This window comes from Zalophus californianus, chromosome 4, assembly GCF_009762305.2.
Source record: "Zalophus californianus isolate mZalCal1 chromosome 4, mZalCal1.pri.v2, whole genome shotgun sequence".
NCBI lineage: Eukaryota > Metazoa > Chordata > Mammalia > Carnivora > Otariidae > Zalophus > Zalophus californianus.
This window is the reverse complement of record NC_045598.1, coordinates 38040082-38055053: the sequence shown is the minus strand read 5'-3', so window position 1 is coordinate 38055053 and position 14972 is coordinate 38040082. Positions and strand designations below refer to the sequence as shown.

Genomic DNA, 14972 nt, shown 5'->3' with positions numbered 1-14972 from the left:
TCCATAATGTTTTCTAGAGTAGTCATACTTGAGCATTTATGTATTGAAGTGCATATTTTAGGTCATGTCCCATTAATTTCTCTTTTTACTACAGTTAAGACAATTCGTTGATTTTTAATACATTTCATTTCAAGATATAAAAGAAGGCAATACAAAATATTTGTTTTTAAATGAGGGCTTAGTTTGGGCTACCATAATAAATACCCATAGACTGGATGACTTAAGAGAAATTTATTTTCTCACAGTTCTGGAGGCTGGGAAGTACAAGATCGGGGTGCCAACTGGTTTGGTACCTGGTGAGAGCTCTCTACCGAGTTTGCAGACGGCTGCCTTTTCACCTGTCCTCACATGGCAGAGACGGAGGGTGCGCGAGAATGCAAACTCCGGTGTCAAAGAACAGTAATCCTTTCAGATTAGGTCCTCACCTGTATGACCTCATTTAACCTTAATTCCTTACTCCAAATGTAGTCAAGTGGGAGTTAGGGCTTCAACATCTGAATTTTAGGGAGATACAATTCAGTCCATTGCAGGGGCTTTGGGAGTGAAGGTTGAAAAATCAATGATGCCATGTGTAATTAGTGTATGAATAAATTAATGGACATACATCTAGTAACAGCAGAGTATTTCTGGAAAGATTTATAGAACCCATTTTACCTGGGCCTTTATAAATATATCCTTTCTAGCTTCAATTTGACCTTCAGTGCTGCTTGATCATTTTGTTCTCTTGTTGATTCTGTAACACACAGTCCAACCTAAGTTCTACTTCTCCTTCTCATTTTCTATATATGATGTCATATTCCACTTCGTCAGAGAAAATGTTAGTCATTTGTGGATGGAATTATCCTCAGTTATCTTTATCTCTACTTCAATCTTTCTGTTAATCTCCACTTTTTCCTTCTACTCTGCCTTCTTAATAATGTTAACACCTTCTTGGCATTTATTTATTTATTGGCTCCATCTCTTTTGACCATAAACATAATAATAAAATCAACTTAAATTTGTATAATGGGTTATAATTTTAAAGCTTTTCATATTGATTATATCACTGGATTATATGCAGCTTCATAATTGAACAAGAATTTTTATCCCCATCTTAAATGACAGAAAACAAATTCTGCAAAGCTCCTGAAAAAGAACATAGCTCTCAGTCTGTATCATTATATATTACCCTCTCTTTCTCCTTCCTTTTACTGCTAGACATTCAAATGAACATTGCTTCCACTTCTTTATTCATTACTTCTAAACTATTTGGGGGAAACGAATCTTATGAGAACTCTCAAACCCGGAGAGTCCTTATATTTCTTTAAAAGAGATAGGAAATTACCTTAGTGGAAGTGGAGAAGCAGACCTGGCTTTAGGCAAAATTGGGAAATGCACGTGGAATATATGGTTGATTTCTGGTAGCCTTACATCACTTTTAGCATCGTCGCATGCCTAAGCATTGCCTTATTACACTGGGTGCCTCTCGGACTTACCGGAATACGGATTTAATGTGTCTTCCTAAACTCCTGAAATTAAGTGTAGTGTTTTGTTCATTTTATCCTCTCTTGCTAGCAAGGCATATAGTATCTGGTGGACACTTATGTAATGTTTGAATTTATGGATAAATATCACATCAAGGTCAGAGTTTTCTGCTTAGATTTTTTTTATTCCCTGAAATTTAGTTGTTCCTTCTGCTCCTGAACTTACACACTCTGTTCCCATTATGCCATCACTATCCTTCTCCAGGTCATGTCTGTATTTCTACTTCTGGATTTTAACTCATTCAGTGTAATGCTAGATATTCTGAAACTTTACTATTTCAATGTCTTAACACAATTTATTTGTCATTAACAGCCCAGTGCATCTGTTTCTTAAAAGCCTGGCAGTGACCTAAGTCACTTCTGATATTCCATTGACAAGAACTGGTCACATGACCATATCTAGAAGCGTAATAGGAGAGTGGCTAGCAAGTAGAGATCCTGGTTAGGCCACTGATTCCCATTAATCTTATACTACATAAGAGGGAACACAAATTTTGGGGGACAGCTAAGCATATCTGACACAGTCTGTCCCTCTGGCCACCAAATATCTCTGCATACCTTTCTTCCCTCACATAGAACATACTCATGTCCTCCTCAAGAAAGACCACTCAAAGTTCCATGCAGCCACTTGAGTCTAGCTTGAAGGCCAGGATTTTGGGTGATGGATGGCCAGTCCATCATATCTGCATGGGGCTCCTTATGACCCAGTGACCTGTGAATTGACGTTCTCTCTCCCCTTTCTCACATTCCCACCTTACCTGAACCCCATATCTAATATACTATGTTAGAGCAGGAACAGGGTAGCTGGGAAAATGGAAGAACTTGGAAAAGGAAGAACTAGAAGGTAAAGAGCAATTATCAGTCTGCAGCAATGCTGAATCCTGCCTGGCCTGCCGCCCTGGTAGCAGAGGAATTTCTCTGCATAGACATTGGTGAAATTATGCTGCTTACAACAGTAACTGTATGATTTAAAATTATAGTGTGAATACATGGAAGCAGCTTGAATCTAACTTGAAGGGGGTGCAGACCTAAAGTGAAGCGAACACACGAGTCTGGTAATGTTGGCCAGTGGGTTGCTTGTATACCTTGTGTCTCCGGCTCCTTGTTGTCTCAAATGGGAGAACTGACAAATCTGTAATTCTAGGAAGATGGAACATTTGGAAGCAAGTTCTCCTAAAGTGTGTTTTCCCATGGAGAAAACAAGAAAAAAAACCTGAAGAAGTTTTCATGATATTTTGACAAGTGACACAGGGCAGAGTTTTTACTCTAAGGATTGTGGTGTGATAAGAATATCAGAGTCTATTCACCCATGGGTCTGACTGGAGGATGGATTTAGTAGCTTAACGTTTGTTCATTTTCCTATGACCTTCCTCTTACAGGCTCACAACAAAACAAAGATAGAGACTCAATAACAAAGATAGAGACATAATTAGTATTGTTAATGAAAAGACAGACTTCCACTGGGGATATGAGTTTTCAGACCTGATCACATAATGAAAAGATTACTGAAGGGTTCTGCATTCCTAGAAGATGAGGTAGTTCATCTTCTAGTTGGGAAGTTCAGCAAAAGGAAGTCAGACCCCAGACCCAACACCAAGATTCACTCACCTCACTATGTAGTCAGAGAAACTCTCAGGAGGGAAGCCCAAGAAGTCTCAGAAAAATGCAGTTTCTATATTGAAGTTCATTGCTGTGGCAGCAAGAGCGCGTCTATTAATGTCTTATTGGACTTCTAGGATTCTCTACTGCCTACTCACCCAAAGACCACCACAATAACTAAAGAGTCTGTTGATATCAAGCAAAGCTGGATGTATGACATAATGCAGTAAGGGAGAGCCACCACCTCGAAAGTCAGAGTAGTGTCTCTGAAAGGGAAGGTTAAGGGCAGATACTTACAGGGTTTTGGGGTCTGAGCTCCAGTGTTTTAAGGTAGGGCTTTTACTGAGGGAATCTAATGGACAAAATTTGTGATATAAAAGTTTAGGATTAATGGACACAAAGATTGGGGTCTTTTTTTTTTAATAATTTTTTATTGTTATGTTAATCACCATACATTACATTATTAGTTTTGGATGTAGTGTTCCATGATTCATTGTTTGTGTATAACACCCAGTGCTCCACGCAGAATGTGCCCTCTTTAATACCCATCACCAGGCTGACCCATCCCCCCACCCCCCTCCCCTCTGAAACCTTAGTTTGTTTTTCAGAGTCCATCATCTCTCATGGTTCGTCTCCCCCTCCGACTTACTCCCCTTCATTCTTCCCCTCCTGCTATCTTCTTTTTTTTTTCTTAACATATATTGCATTATTTGTTTCAGAAGTACAGATCCGTGATTCATCAGTCTTGTACAATTCACAGTGCTCACCATAGCACATACCCTCCCCAATGTCTATCACCCAGCCACCCAATCCCTCCCACCCCCCACCACTCCAGCAACCCTCAGTTTGTTTCCTGAGATTAAGAATTCCTCATATCAGTGAGGTCATATGATACATGTCTTTCTCTGATTGACTTATTTCACTCAGCATAACACCCTCCAGTTCCATCCATGTTGTTGCAAATGGCAAGATCTCATTCCTTTTGATGGCTGCATAATATTCCATTGTGTATATATACCACATCTTCTTTATCCATTCATCTGTCGATGGACACAAAGATTGGGGTCTTAAAGCAAGTCTTGATAAGTAAACAGTTTATTTGATAAGGAAGGATTTGTCCAGTTAAGTGATCTGTTGTTCTGAGAAGGGAATTGTTTGCCTAGATTAAGAATCTATTATTGTTTCAAGAAGGGAGCTGATTGATGATTAGCAGACTGCTGTTCAGGTAAATGATTTATGGGAATGTCCTGAAGCAAATGATGGTTATTTACTGGTTTGTAGCATTATTTTCTTGGGCAAGAATTTCCTTGAACCCATGATAAAGTCATGTTCAGGTAGGTGGGCCTCATTTCTTTGATCTGATAGTTAAGCCATTTTTGAATGCAGGTGGTCTCAGTTCTCATGTGTCTCAGTAAAGTTATATATGCTTTTCCATCAATGTGTTGCACATTGTTTGTTAGATCTATTCCTAGAAACCTTATAGTTTGGTTCCTACTGTAAAGAGTCTTATGTAAAATTACCTTTTTATGTGTTTTACTGACATAGGTTTGAAGTTGATTTTTGTATAACATTCTTATAGATATTCTTGAATTTTTTAATAGAAGAAACTGTATCATCTGCAAATAATGAATTTTATTTCTGCCATTCAAATTATTTCTTTGTCTTAACTGACTAGAAGCTTCCATACACATGTTGAGTAAGAGTGGGGATAGTGAACATGGCAGAGACGTTTATTGCTTATTTGCTATTCAGGCCCTCTTCCATCCTTTCAAGCCCTCTTGCAGTTATGTAGGGCCTGCTCTATCTGGATGATGATGGAAAATTGTGTGGATTCCTTCCAGGGTGAAGCGTAGATGAACTGATAGGAACTCTCTCTCATTGCAGTGACAAGGAGGCCTCATGTTCCAAAATATACAGCCATAAGTTGTTCAGTGTGCCTCATCAAAACAATCCTTGGACAGTCTTGTGAAGTATAATTTCTCTTGCTAACCTCTATTACTATAAAGCACAGGGGAAAATGAACCTCTGTTATGTTAAGCCACCAATTTTTGAACTTAATTTGCTACTGCAGCATAGCCTAATACAGTGCCTTCTTGTCTTGATCCTGTCTTTGATAGGATCGTGTCTAAGGTTTCACTCCTGTGAATGTTATTTGCAGTAGATTTTTGTAAAATATCCTTTAACAAGTTAACAAAGTTCCTTTTGAAATTCCCTGTTTGCAAGGAATATTTTTTTAATTATGAATGGATGTTGAATACTATCAAACGCCTTTTTTTCGGCATCTATTGGGTTGATTAATAGATTTTCTAATGCTAGCCTATCCTTGTATACTTTGAATAAACCCAGTTTGGTCATGTTATATTCTTTTTCTTTAATGTTACTAAATGTAATTTTTTAATATCTTATTTAACATTTTTTATTTTTTAATATCTTATTTAACATTTTTTCCATAGATGGTTTCTAGTGAGGGTGGTCTGTAATTACCCTTCTACTATCCATGAGTGGTTTGGTGGCATTATTATGATCACATCATAAAATTAACTGGAGATGTCTTTCTTCTTTGAGAACAGTTTGTCAGTTTGTTCCTGAGCACTATATTTTGGGTTGTTAGTAAATCAGATTGTGAGACCATCTTCTGTAGACTTTCCTTTTAGGCATCCTGAGGGGCTTGGGCTCTGAGAGTTTTCCACTTGGGAGATCTGCCATAGGTCTCTCATATGTCACTGGCCTGACACCCCCTTACTTAGGAGCTGTTCTACTTTGCTTCAGTTTCCTCTGCTATGAGGTGCAGAGAATAAAAATATCTACCCCATAAGATTGTTGTGGGAATGAAACAAGTTATTTATATAAATGCATAGAACAGTGGTCTAAGAAGGGACACTCCCCACATATACATACACACAAGGATTGATCTATTTAAGGAATTACTTATCACTTTCATTGTATTATTTTGGAATTTCTTTCCAATTCTCCAGTGTAAAGAAAGTACATCTTTCTAAAACCAAACCAGGTAGTTGAGTATATGGATTTTTAAACTAGATAAGATAGGAACTGATGACTCATTTGAAATAGGATTCACTAAGGAATATTCTTGGCAAAACTGAGAAACTCCTCTTAGTTACCAATATCTGCTTCTCTCTCTCTTTTTTTTTAAGACTTATTTATTTGAGAGAGAGCACAAGCGGGGAGGGGAGCAGAGGGAGGAGAGAATATCAAGCAGGCTCCCCACTGAGCATGGAGCCCGATGTGGGGCTTGATCTCATGACCGTGAGATCACGACCTGAAACCAAAAGTTGGAGCTTAACTGACTGTGCCACCAGGTGTCCCTGCTTCTCTCTTTTTTGAATGAGAACTTTACTTTCTTATCATCCTCAAAGCAGTACCTATACTGCACTTTTTCCCTGCACTCCTTATTCTCAACTATTTCCCAGCTAATTTTAGCCATTAGAATTATTTGTATTTATTTCTTAAATTTTATGCCCCACAACAAAGGAGAAGTTTTAGAGCATGGTGTCGAGTATCAGGCACTAAGTAAGCTACTTGTCGGACAAGTGAATTTCCTGTTTCCCATTATACTTAGTAGTTAATTCTTCCTTCCATTAATTGGATCTTGAAGTTCCTGTAAATATAAAATGTTATGGCCATTAATGTGATTTAATTTATCAGATTATCATGTAAACAACTTTTCAGGACTCTTATTTCATGAGTATAGTATAACCAAACCATTATATATCACAAATTTGAAAAGTATGTCATTTGCATAATTACATTTATGAAATTACAATTAATTTTATGTATGAAACTTTTCTACTTAAAACAGTTTTAGATTGGTTTAAAAATACTAAATTTTTTATCTTGATACATTTTAACATTTGCAATCTTGGAATTGTTACATATTTGAGGTCTTAGGGCATTTAAAGAACTATTTCCATAAATGTAAAAAAAAACCTTTATGCTGAAATATGAAGATTGCTGTAAACAGAGGACATAAATATTATTCTCTCTCATAAGCTATGCCCTCTGCTTTGTGTTTTCACTAATTTTACCACATTTTTGTGGCAAACCTGGAAGATTATTTGCCCAGTTTATAGATAAGGAAACTAAAGCTTGGAGAGGAGATGACCTGGTCAGGCAGGGATTTGAACCCAGGTCTTTGGATTGTAAGCCAGTGTCCTTGAAGAATCATCCAAGAAAGGAACTCTTCAGTAATGAGCCAAAGACATTAATATTCCATTTGATTTCTGAAGTGAGTAAGTAACCTATGAAAAACTCATAAGAGCTGTGGAAATGTTTCTTAAGCTAAGGCTTGAGACTGAAAGTTTGAAATGGATTCTTATCAAAGACTCACCCCCTCATTATATCTTTCAGTCCTCCATGTAGATGTAAAACATTACAAAACAAATATTTACTCTAATTCCATGGAAAGACTACATCCTAGCTGTGATCCCATTGCACAGTTACTTATTATATATCTATTTAATTATAATTTCCTTCCTCTTTATTTTATCAGTACTTGTTTTTTCACGTCTGCCATCATGGACTGTAACTTCTTTGAGGTCTTATCTGTGATTGCTGTCTCCTACCTTGTTCAGTACTTTATACATAAAATATGCTTTAATAAATGTTGAATAGTATTGGGTTACAGCATTTAAAGTTCTCTATAATGTGCCCCTTTCCACCTCTAAGAAATTCCCTCCTATCGCTCTCCTATAGAGATAGCCAAGTTATCATACTCAGTGTGCATCTTTGCTTTCTCCTTTTCCCCCACTCTTAATGCCATTTCTCTCTTTACTTTATGGCCTTGATTCCAGTCCCACCTCCTCCATGAGACTTCCACCATTCAGACCAAAACCGTTGAATATCCTTCTGCATTATTGTCATTAGGATATATTCCCCTCTCTGATTCTTTCTTGAACTCAACTCCAGATTATCACTCCCATCACTCCATCAGTGCTACTCTTGTTGTTACCGATGACCTTCCAATTGCTAAAATACAAAGGTCCATTCACAATCTTTTCTAGTTTGATTTATTAGCAGTATTTAACGTAGTTACTGCCCTTACTTGAAATGCTTTTTTCAATTGACAACACGTTCTTCTGCTTCTTCCCCTTCTTCCCTGGTCACTCCTTAGTCTCATGTTTCCTTCTCATCTTCTGAGCCTCTCAGTGTATTCCCAGGGCTCTGTCTTCAGATGTTTTCTTCTATTTATGCTCTCTTCCTTGATGATATCATCCAGTGCCCTGTCTTTAAATACCATTTGTATCTTTATCCTGGACTCTTCTCCTAAATTCTACTCTAATATGTTGGGTGACTAATAAATTGATATGTGAAGTTCAACATGTCCAAAAACAGACTCCTAACATTTACTCTTCCATCCTTCCAGTTGGAAGGGTATAACTAAATCATACAAACTCAACTCTTCAGGTTGATTAGGCCAAAAGACTGGTGTTATCTTTGACATCCAGTCCATCAGCAAATCCTGTTGGCTCTATCTTTCAAATGCCTTTTGAGTCTGATCTCTTTTCACCTCCATTGATTATCACTCTAATCCAATCCAGCATCCTTTTCCGTATTTTATTGTAATCATTTCCTAGCTGATTTCCCTGCCTCTGCCCTTGGCCCCTCTTATAGACTGTTCTTAACATAGTAGCCAGGGAGATCTCATTTTTTAAAACAAATAGTCACAGCATAGAAACCTAAATCCTTAAAATCTACCTTTTTAACTTCATCACCTACTATTTAGTTCAGCCTTGTTGGCTTCTTTGCTATTTCTAATATACCAGGCTATGCTCTCTACCGCACCCCCACAGGTGCGTTTATTTACGTTTATTTTTCTCTCTTTCTGGAATGATCTTCCTACAGATGTCCCCATGACTTAGGTCTGTGGTCTTTACTAAGGTCTTCAGGCCTTTACTCCTTAGGTCTTTACCAAGACATTCTCTTTCTCTGTGAGGTCCCCATTGATTATCCTATTTAAAATTGCAGCTTCTTCCTTCCATACCCCTCCCACACCACCCATCAGCACTTCTTATCTCCTTTCCTGCTTTATTTTCTTCTCCTGGTATTTACCATCCTTAGACATCTAGCTCACATATTTCTTAGTCAGTTATTTGGGACTGTAACTGAGCCATTTGAATCACGTGCTGTTTGGTTCTGGGATGAAAGCTGCTCATTAGTAGAATGTAAATTTTACTAGAATTGAAGTTCCACATAATAAGGGTAGGAATTTATTAATTTTTCTATCCTGATTTATTCATTTGTCCCCAGAACAAATGAATCAATGAATGAGTATTAGGATAGAATTCTGTTCTGTTTGGCCTCATAGCTAAACTGGGCTATAATTAGTTTCTGTGTATTGTCCTTTGTTATATATGTACACCCCTACCTTTACCCCACCACTACTCAAAAGCCCTTGGAATTGATAAAGTTTTATAAATTTTAGACATGTGGAATGAACAATCCAGATGTATTTAATATTTAATGTTACAGTGAAAATGATGACTGCTACATTCTGAAATTTACCTTCAAATATAGCTGTGGCATTATACTTTTTTTAAACTCTTACAAAGGTTCTTAAGGTTGTATGTATAATATTACCACATTTATTATGTGTATACAAATATTTTTTTAAACAGGTTACCAGGACACTCCATGGGAGGGACTTTGATGACTCTTTGGAAAGGTGTGATGAGTATTTAAGCTCACGGTCATGTAGCAAGCCACAGCATTCAGCAAGGACCTTACTCGTCCATTCAGCACCCTCAACAATGCCGAAGCATTCTCCAAGCCCTGTGTTAAATCGAGCTTCTCTCAAGGAAAGGTAATGCTTAGTCTCTCTTTCTATACTGATTTTTTGAATAATCATTATTAGAAAAGACAAGGCAGCAATTATATATGTGAAGTGATTATTCATACAAGTATAATTTGATTTTAAAAGGCTTACTTTTTGTTTAGAATACATTACATATTATATAGTACTACATACTCCTCCCCAACCCAGTCCTCTTAAAGTGAGTTTATTAACTATTGGTGAGTTTATTAATTAGAGTCACTTTAACCCTAATTAAATACTGTAATTCATAAAAGTGAAAAATATTGCATGTTGGTTTGTTTTCAAGAGATTCATAGAGACTTAACATTATGGACATGGCTAATGTATAAAAATAGCATAGATTATACATTCCTTTTAGTAGTAATGATGATGCCATATATTGTGGGTATATGGTACCTGATTTCCTCAAATACACCCTCCCCAACTCCCTGGGAGAATCTTAACCATCTGAGCCACCCAGGCGCCCTCCCTGGGAGAATCTTAACCATGTAAAGATTCTAGCCTCCCTCTAAAAAAACTTTAACAACCAAAGTTAGACACTTGTTATAATTTGAATGTGAAAGAAATAATTCCTCTTTATCTGTTTTTGTTGTTGTTAAATTCAGATTGGAAATTCCTTGCCTCACTCACTAATAGTAACATAGAAAACAGAGTTGTCATAAATTAAAAAAAAAAAAAGCCCAAGGTAGTTTAAAATTTTTATAGAAATTTGAACACCTAAGAGAAATGCCATCAACAAATGGAAATAAAATCTGTCTTTACAGATGGCATCAAAATGCTAATGTAACACACTAAATTTGTACAGCTTATTACAACTGTCAGACGTAATTGACAAAATTTAAACTAACTGTATCGTCTATCAAAAATTTCATCTCAAAATTGGTGATTTGAGCAAGAGTGTATCAGTTTGGAATTAAAACATCTCTATTCTGAACAGATAGTTTCGTCTCTTTCCTCATTAGCCCCCTAAGCATTCAAATGGATCTATGGAAGTCTGCTGGAGACCCTAATCCTCAGATGGGGAATTTTATTTAATGTTGCTTCTAGGCTATTAGAATCCTGCCTGAGGGGTCATGGAGTTCATAGATAGAGATGGACAGATAGATTAAAAAAGATCTATCTCTATATTTTATGAGAGAGATGCGTATCTCTGTTTCTATAGGCTTTAAAGTTCAAGAGAAACTTTTGAGAGATTTTCCTGCTGAAGTCTGCTAACCTGTGTCTCAGTTGTCAGGGGACTTTCTTCATTTTCCGTGTCTGCTCAGATGTTCAGACGTGTAGTCAGTGCTACCCTCTTTTTCCTTTACTTTTAGAATTAAGCACTTGTGGTTTTATTCATTAGGTTCTTTGCCATCTCTGTAGGTTTTCAGGAAATTTTTTTCTATATCTCCTTAGATATGTTTTTATGAACATTGTTTTATTTTTCTGCCTTTTCACATCTTTTGCACAGCTCTCCGGTTGTCTCTACCACTGTAGGACAATATGAATTTTAGTCCCATGTTATTTTATCCTTGTCTGTAATTTTGTCCCAGCTTTTGAAGCCTGTCTTCCCAAGTTGACAAATTCTTCATTGAGGCTGTACTCAAAAATTCTTCACTGGGGTTAGCTAAAGTCAACTATCCCTTTTTCATATTCCAGTTCAGGTGATGGCCTCTAGTAGTGAGCAGCATTTACACATTTATTCTGATGCTTGGTAGTAGATGTAGTTAAGTTCTTTTCTCGAAGGAAATGAGGAGCTCTAATATTAAACATGACCCATTTCACCTATCACTTGAGGAAGGTTGAGGTGCTTTTAAAATAAACAAAATAAAATCTAAATAAATTAATAAACTTTTATTGGGGTACTCCTTAGGATAAACTTTTTTACTTTCACTAAGGTAGAACACCTCTACTTTGAGTGTATGTTCTAAAAAAGATTTAGACATAGTTTTAAAAGAAAATAAAATGTCTATAGGACATATTACTAGGAACAAAAACATTTCATCCTTTTCAGTACACTCAGTACCGAATATAAGATGTTCTTATATATAAGACGTTCTCTGATATGGCTTTTTGGGTTACTGAGCAGTATACTTACAGAGTGTTTATAAAATCCGGTGGAATCAGTAAACAATTTAAACTGATATAAATGTAAATTGTATGTCCCCAGCAAAATTGGGAGTATGACAAAATATACAGCTATAGGAGGTTATCTGGGTAGTTATTCATTAAGATGAAGTAAGTTTTCCTCTAAGATTACTGTAAAATGTTGACTCCTTAATCATGTATGTGAATAAACAGACTTTCAAAAACTCTATTAGTGACTGTAAGCAAATGAATTTCTTTATTTATAGTGAAGGTGCTTTTTGCTTTAAGCCCATTTAAAAAAAATATTTCCAGTAGAGTTAACACACATAAAATGGTTGCAGTTTTTATTAGAAATGTTAAATTTCAGAAGCAGTTTTCTCCTCCAAGTATAAATATTAATATTATGACTTATCATTTGTATTAGGCTGTAGAGTTATTACTAAAATCAGACTAAGAAATACTTGCAAATCTAATTAAAAAGGAGCTGATATTCCTTTTAATCATGCTTAATGTTTTTGAATTTTGTAAATGAAGTTAGATAAGCAATCATTTCTTATACCACAGCACAGACTAGTGGATCCTCTCATAGTACACTGAAGAGATCCTCTTGGAACTAAATATTTGGATCTCAGGTTTTCAAGATGGGTTACATATGTAGCAAATAACAAGGTCCGACAATATACTTGTGTAGATGCAGTAACACTTTCCTTTTACAAACGTAGGATATTGAAATTTAGATATAGTTGATCATCCATTATTGATTGCATTCTTTGAAACAGATTATGTAAATCATTTTTCCTGCTTAATAGTTTATACCTTGTATAAACATAAAATTATAACTTTGCAAGAACAAGCTGGGAGAAAAAAAAGGCAAAGATGTAAGCAGTTAGCATTTTAGTACCCATTCCTTTATGAAGGAATTATCAATAACACTTGATATAGATGAATTATAATCAGATGGACCTGGAGGTTTTCATTATTACTTGTATAAGGTAGATAAAGTAGTTTAGTTAAACTAATGCCAGTTTCGAGTTTGGGGAGGTCATAAGAAAGAAGAATGGTTGCTTTGTTTTTTCTGTAATTCCACAACTCAGATTTTAATAAAAGTCACATTTTCCTTTCCTGTTTTTCAATATTCACTTAAAAAAACACACACACACTTACAGGAGAGACTAGAGGAGTGGTATCTGTGCAGAGAGGGGATCATTCAATTTTTATGTTCCTCTGTATTTTGAGGGAGTAAGAACACGATAGGATTCTAAATAATATTTTCATCTATTTAAACATTTTACTTCATTTCATAAAATTAGTTTTATTTTTCTGTATACAGAAAGGAATTTCTCCCACATAATTTAAGAGAGTGGGATTAAATTACTGGAAAATAAGAACTAATTTTAAAGGCACTATACATGGAATTATTGTTCTAATTTGAACATCTGTATCTTTTTTTAGAGATAAAGCTCTAAAGACTTATGTAAGGAAATCGTTAAAATGATCAGATATATAGGTATGCTCTCCCTAATTCATGCCAAACTTTATTAAGACTACTTATTACACATATTATAAAGACTTAATACTTCTGCAGAGAATCAGTGCCTGATTTTACATCTGCCTCTCATCCTTGGTCAATGAAGAAAATATACTATTTTAATCTTTCTGTGTTATCACACAGGGATAAGGAAAAAAATGACTTTCTATATCTGGCATTTGGAAAGATTTATTTTTCTCTCCCTCTGACTACAAGTCACCTTTGTTTTTTATGCCCACAGATTCCATTCTGATTGGTGTTCACCTTCAAACTGCGATGAGATCCATGACCGGGTAAAAAATGTCTTGAAATCACATCAGGCTCATCAAAGACATTTATATGTTAGTTTCTAAAATTTTCTTTTGAAGGCCTTTTCTAATTGGGCAAGAAAACCAGTGAAGATGCTTAAAGCTTATAATATTAAATCACTGGAAAGAGAAGAAAGAAAGATACAACCTCCATTCAATGGAAGTCAGTGGTTTTGCTAAAGGCAACTTCTCTAACTTCCTGCTTGACCTGAGTCATTATGTAAAATGTTTGACATCATCTGAACTCGAAACAATGTTACTAATAATTACCTCAGAGTCAGTAAGTAGAGATTTTATGATGATTATTTTATAGCCTTCAAAGTGTGGAGACTCTTATTTTGTGGCCCAGTATAAAACAATTCCATTTCCCACAAATATTTTATTCTAAATGGTAGAATGAGGGGAGTGGGGTGAGAAATAATTGTTTTGAAGCAGCTTCCCAACTGATTTTTATGTTAATTAAATATTTAAAAGAGGAAAAGAGCAGGTCAGGTTTACTGGGTTTAATATTAGAGAACATCAATATGAGAATATTTTCTGAGGTAAGGCAAATAAACATATATATGAAGGACAGCTGGGGAATAATTACAGTGTATTCTTTTTGTGTTTGATTTGTTTTTGTTTGTTTCATTCAGTAGTTTGAAAAACAGTCATTTATCATGAGCGTCATGTTGGGTACTAGGCTTGGTCCTGACAATATAACTGGATTATGTGACATTCCATCAGTTTGTACAGTTTTAAGTTTCTATATGCATACTGTTTTTAAATTAAGCTTGTTTCAAAGTACAGTGTATATATGTATATATAGAAAATGCACAAATCATAAGTAACCAGTTTATGAATTATAATAAATCAGCACACTCCTTTGTAAACTATTTACCAAATCAAGAAATAAACTATTATCAGCTCTGCAGAAGCTTCTCTTCTTTCCTCTCAGCTACTGCCACTCCAGGGGTAAAAGTTATCCTAATTTCTAATAGCAAGATTAGTACTGTGTGTTTTAATCTTTATATAAATGAAATCCTACAGTATCTACTTTTTTCTCTGACTTGTTTCACTTTGACTTTGCAATTCAGACTTCTTTGTACTGCAGACATCTTATATTTAGTAATATC

At 35.6% G+C, this 14972-nt stretch overlaps 1 protein-coding gene across 3 annotated transcripts in view; it reads left to right on the top strand.

The window, feature by feature from the left end:
- Positions 1-14972, top strand: part of SPATA6 (spermatogenesis associated 6) — a 140768-nt gene that overhangs the window by 86341 nt on the left and 39455 nt on the right. For 2 of the 3 annotated variants that reach the window (XM_027625195.1, XM_027625215.2), the window contains exons 10-11: positions 9758-9942; positions 13791-13890. In XM_027625195.1, the coding sequence (XP_027480996.1) occupies positions 9758-9942; positions 13791-13890 (285 nt within the window). The remainder of the gene's footprint in view (positions 1-9757; positions 9943-13790; positions 13891-14972) is intronic. The other variant, XM_027625205.1, reaches the window with a different exon arrangement.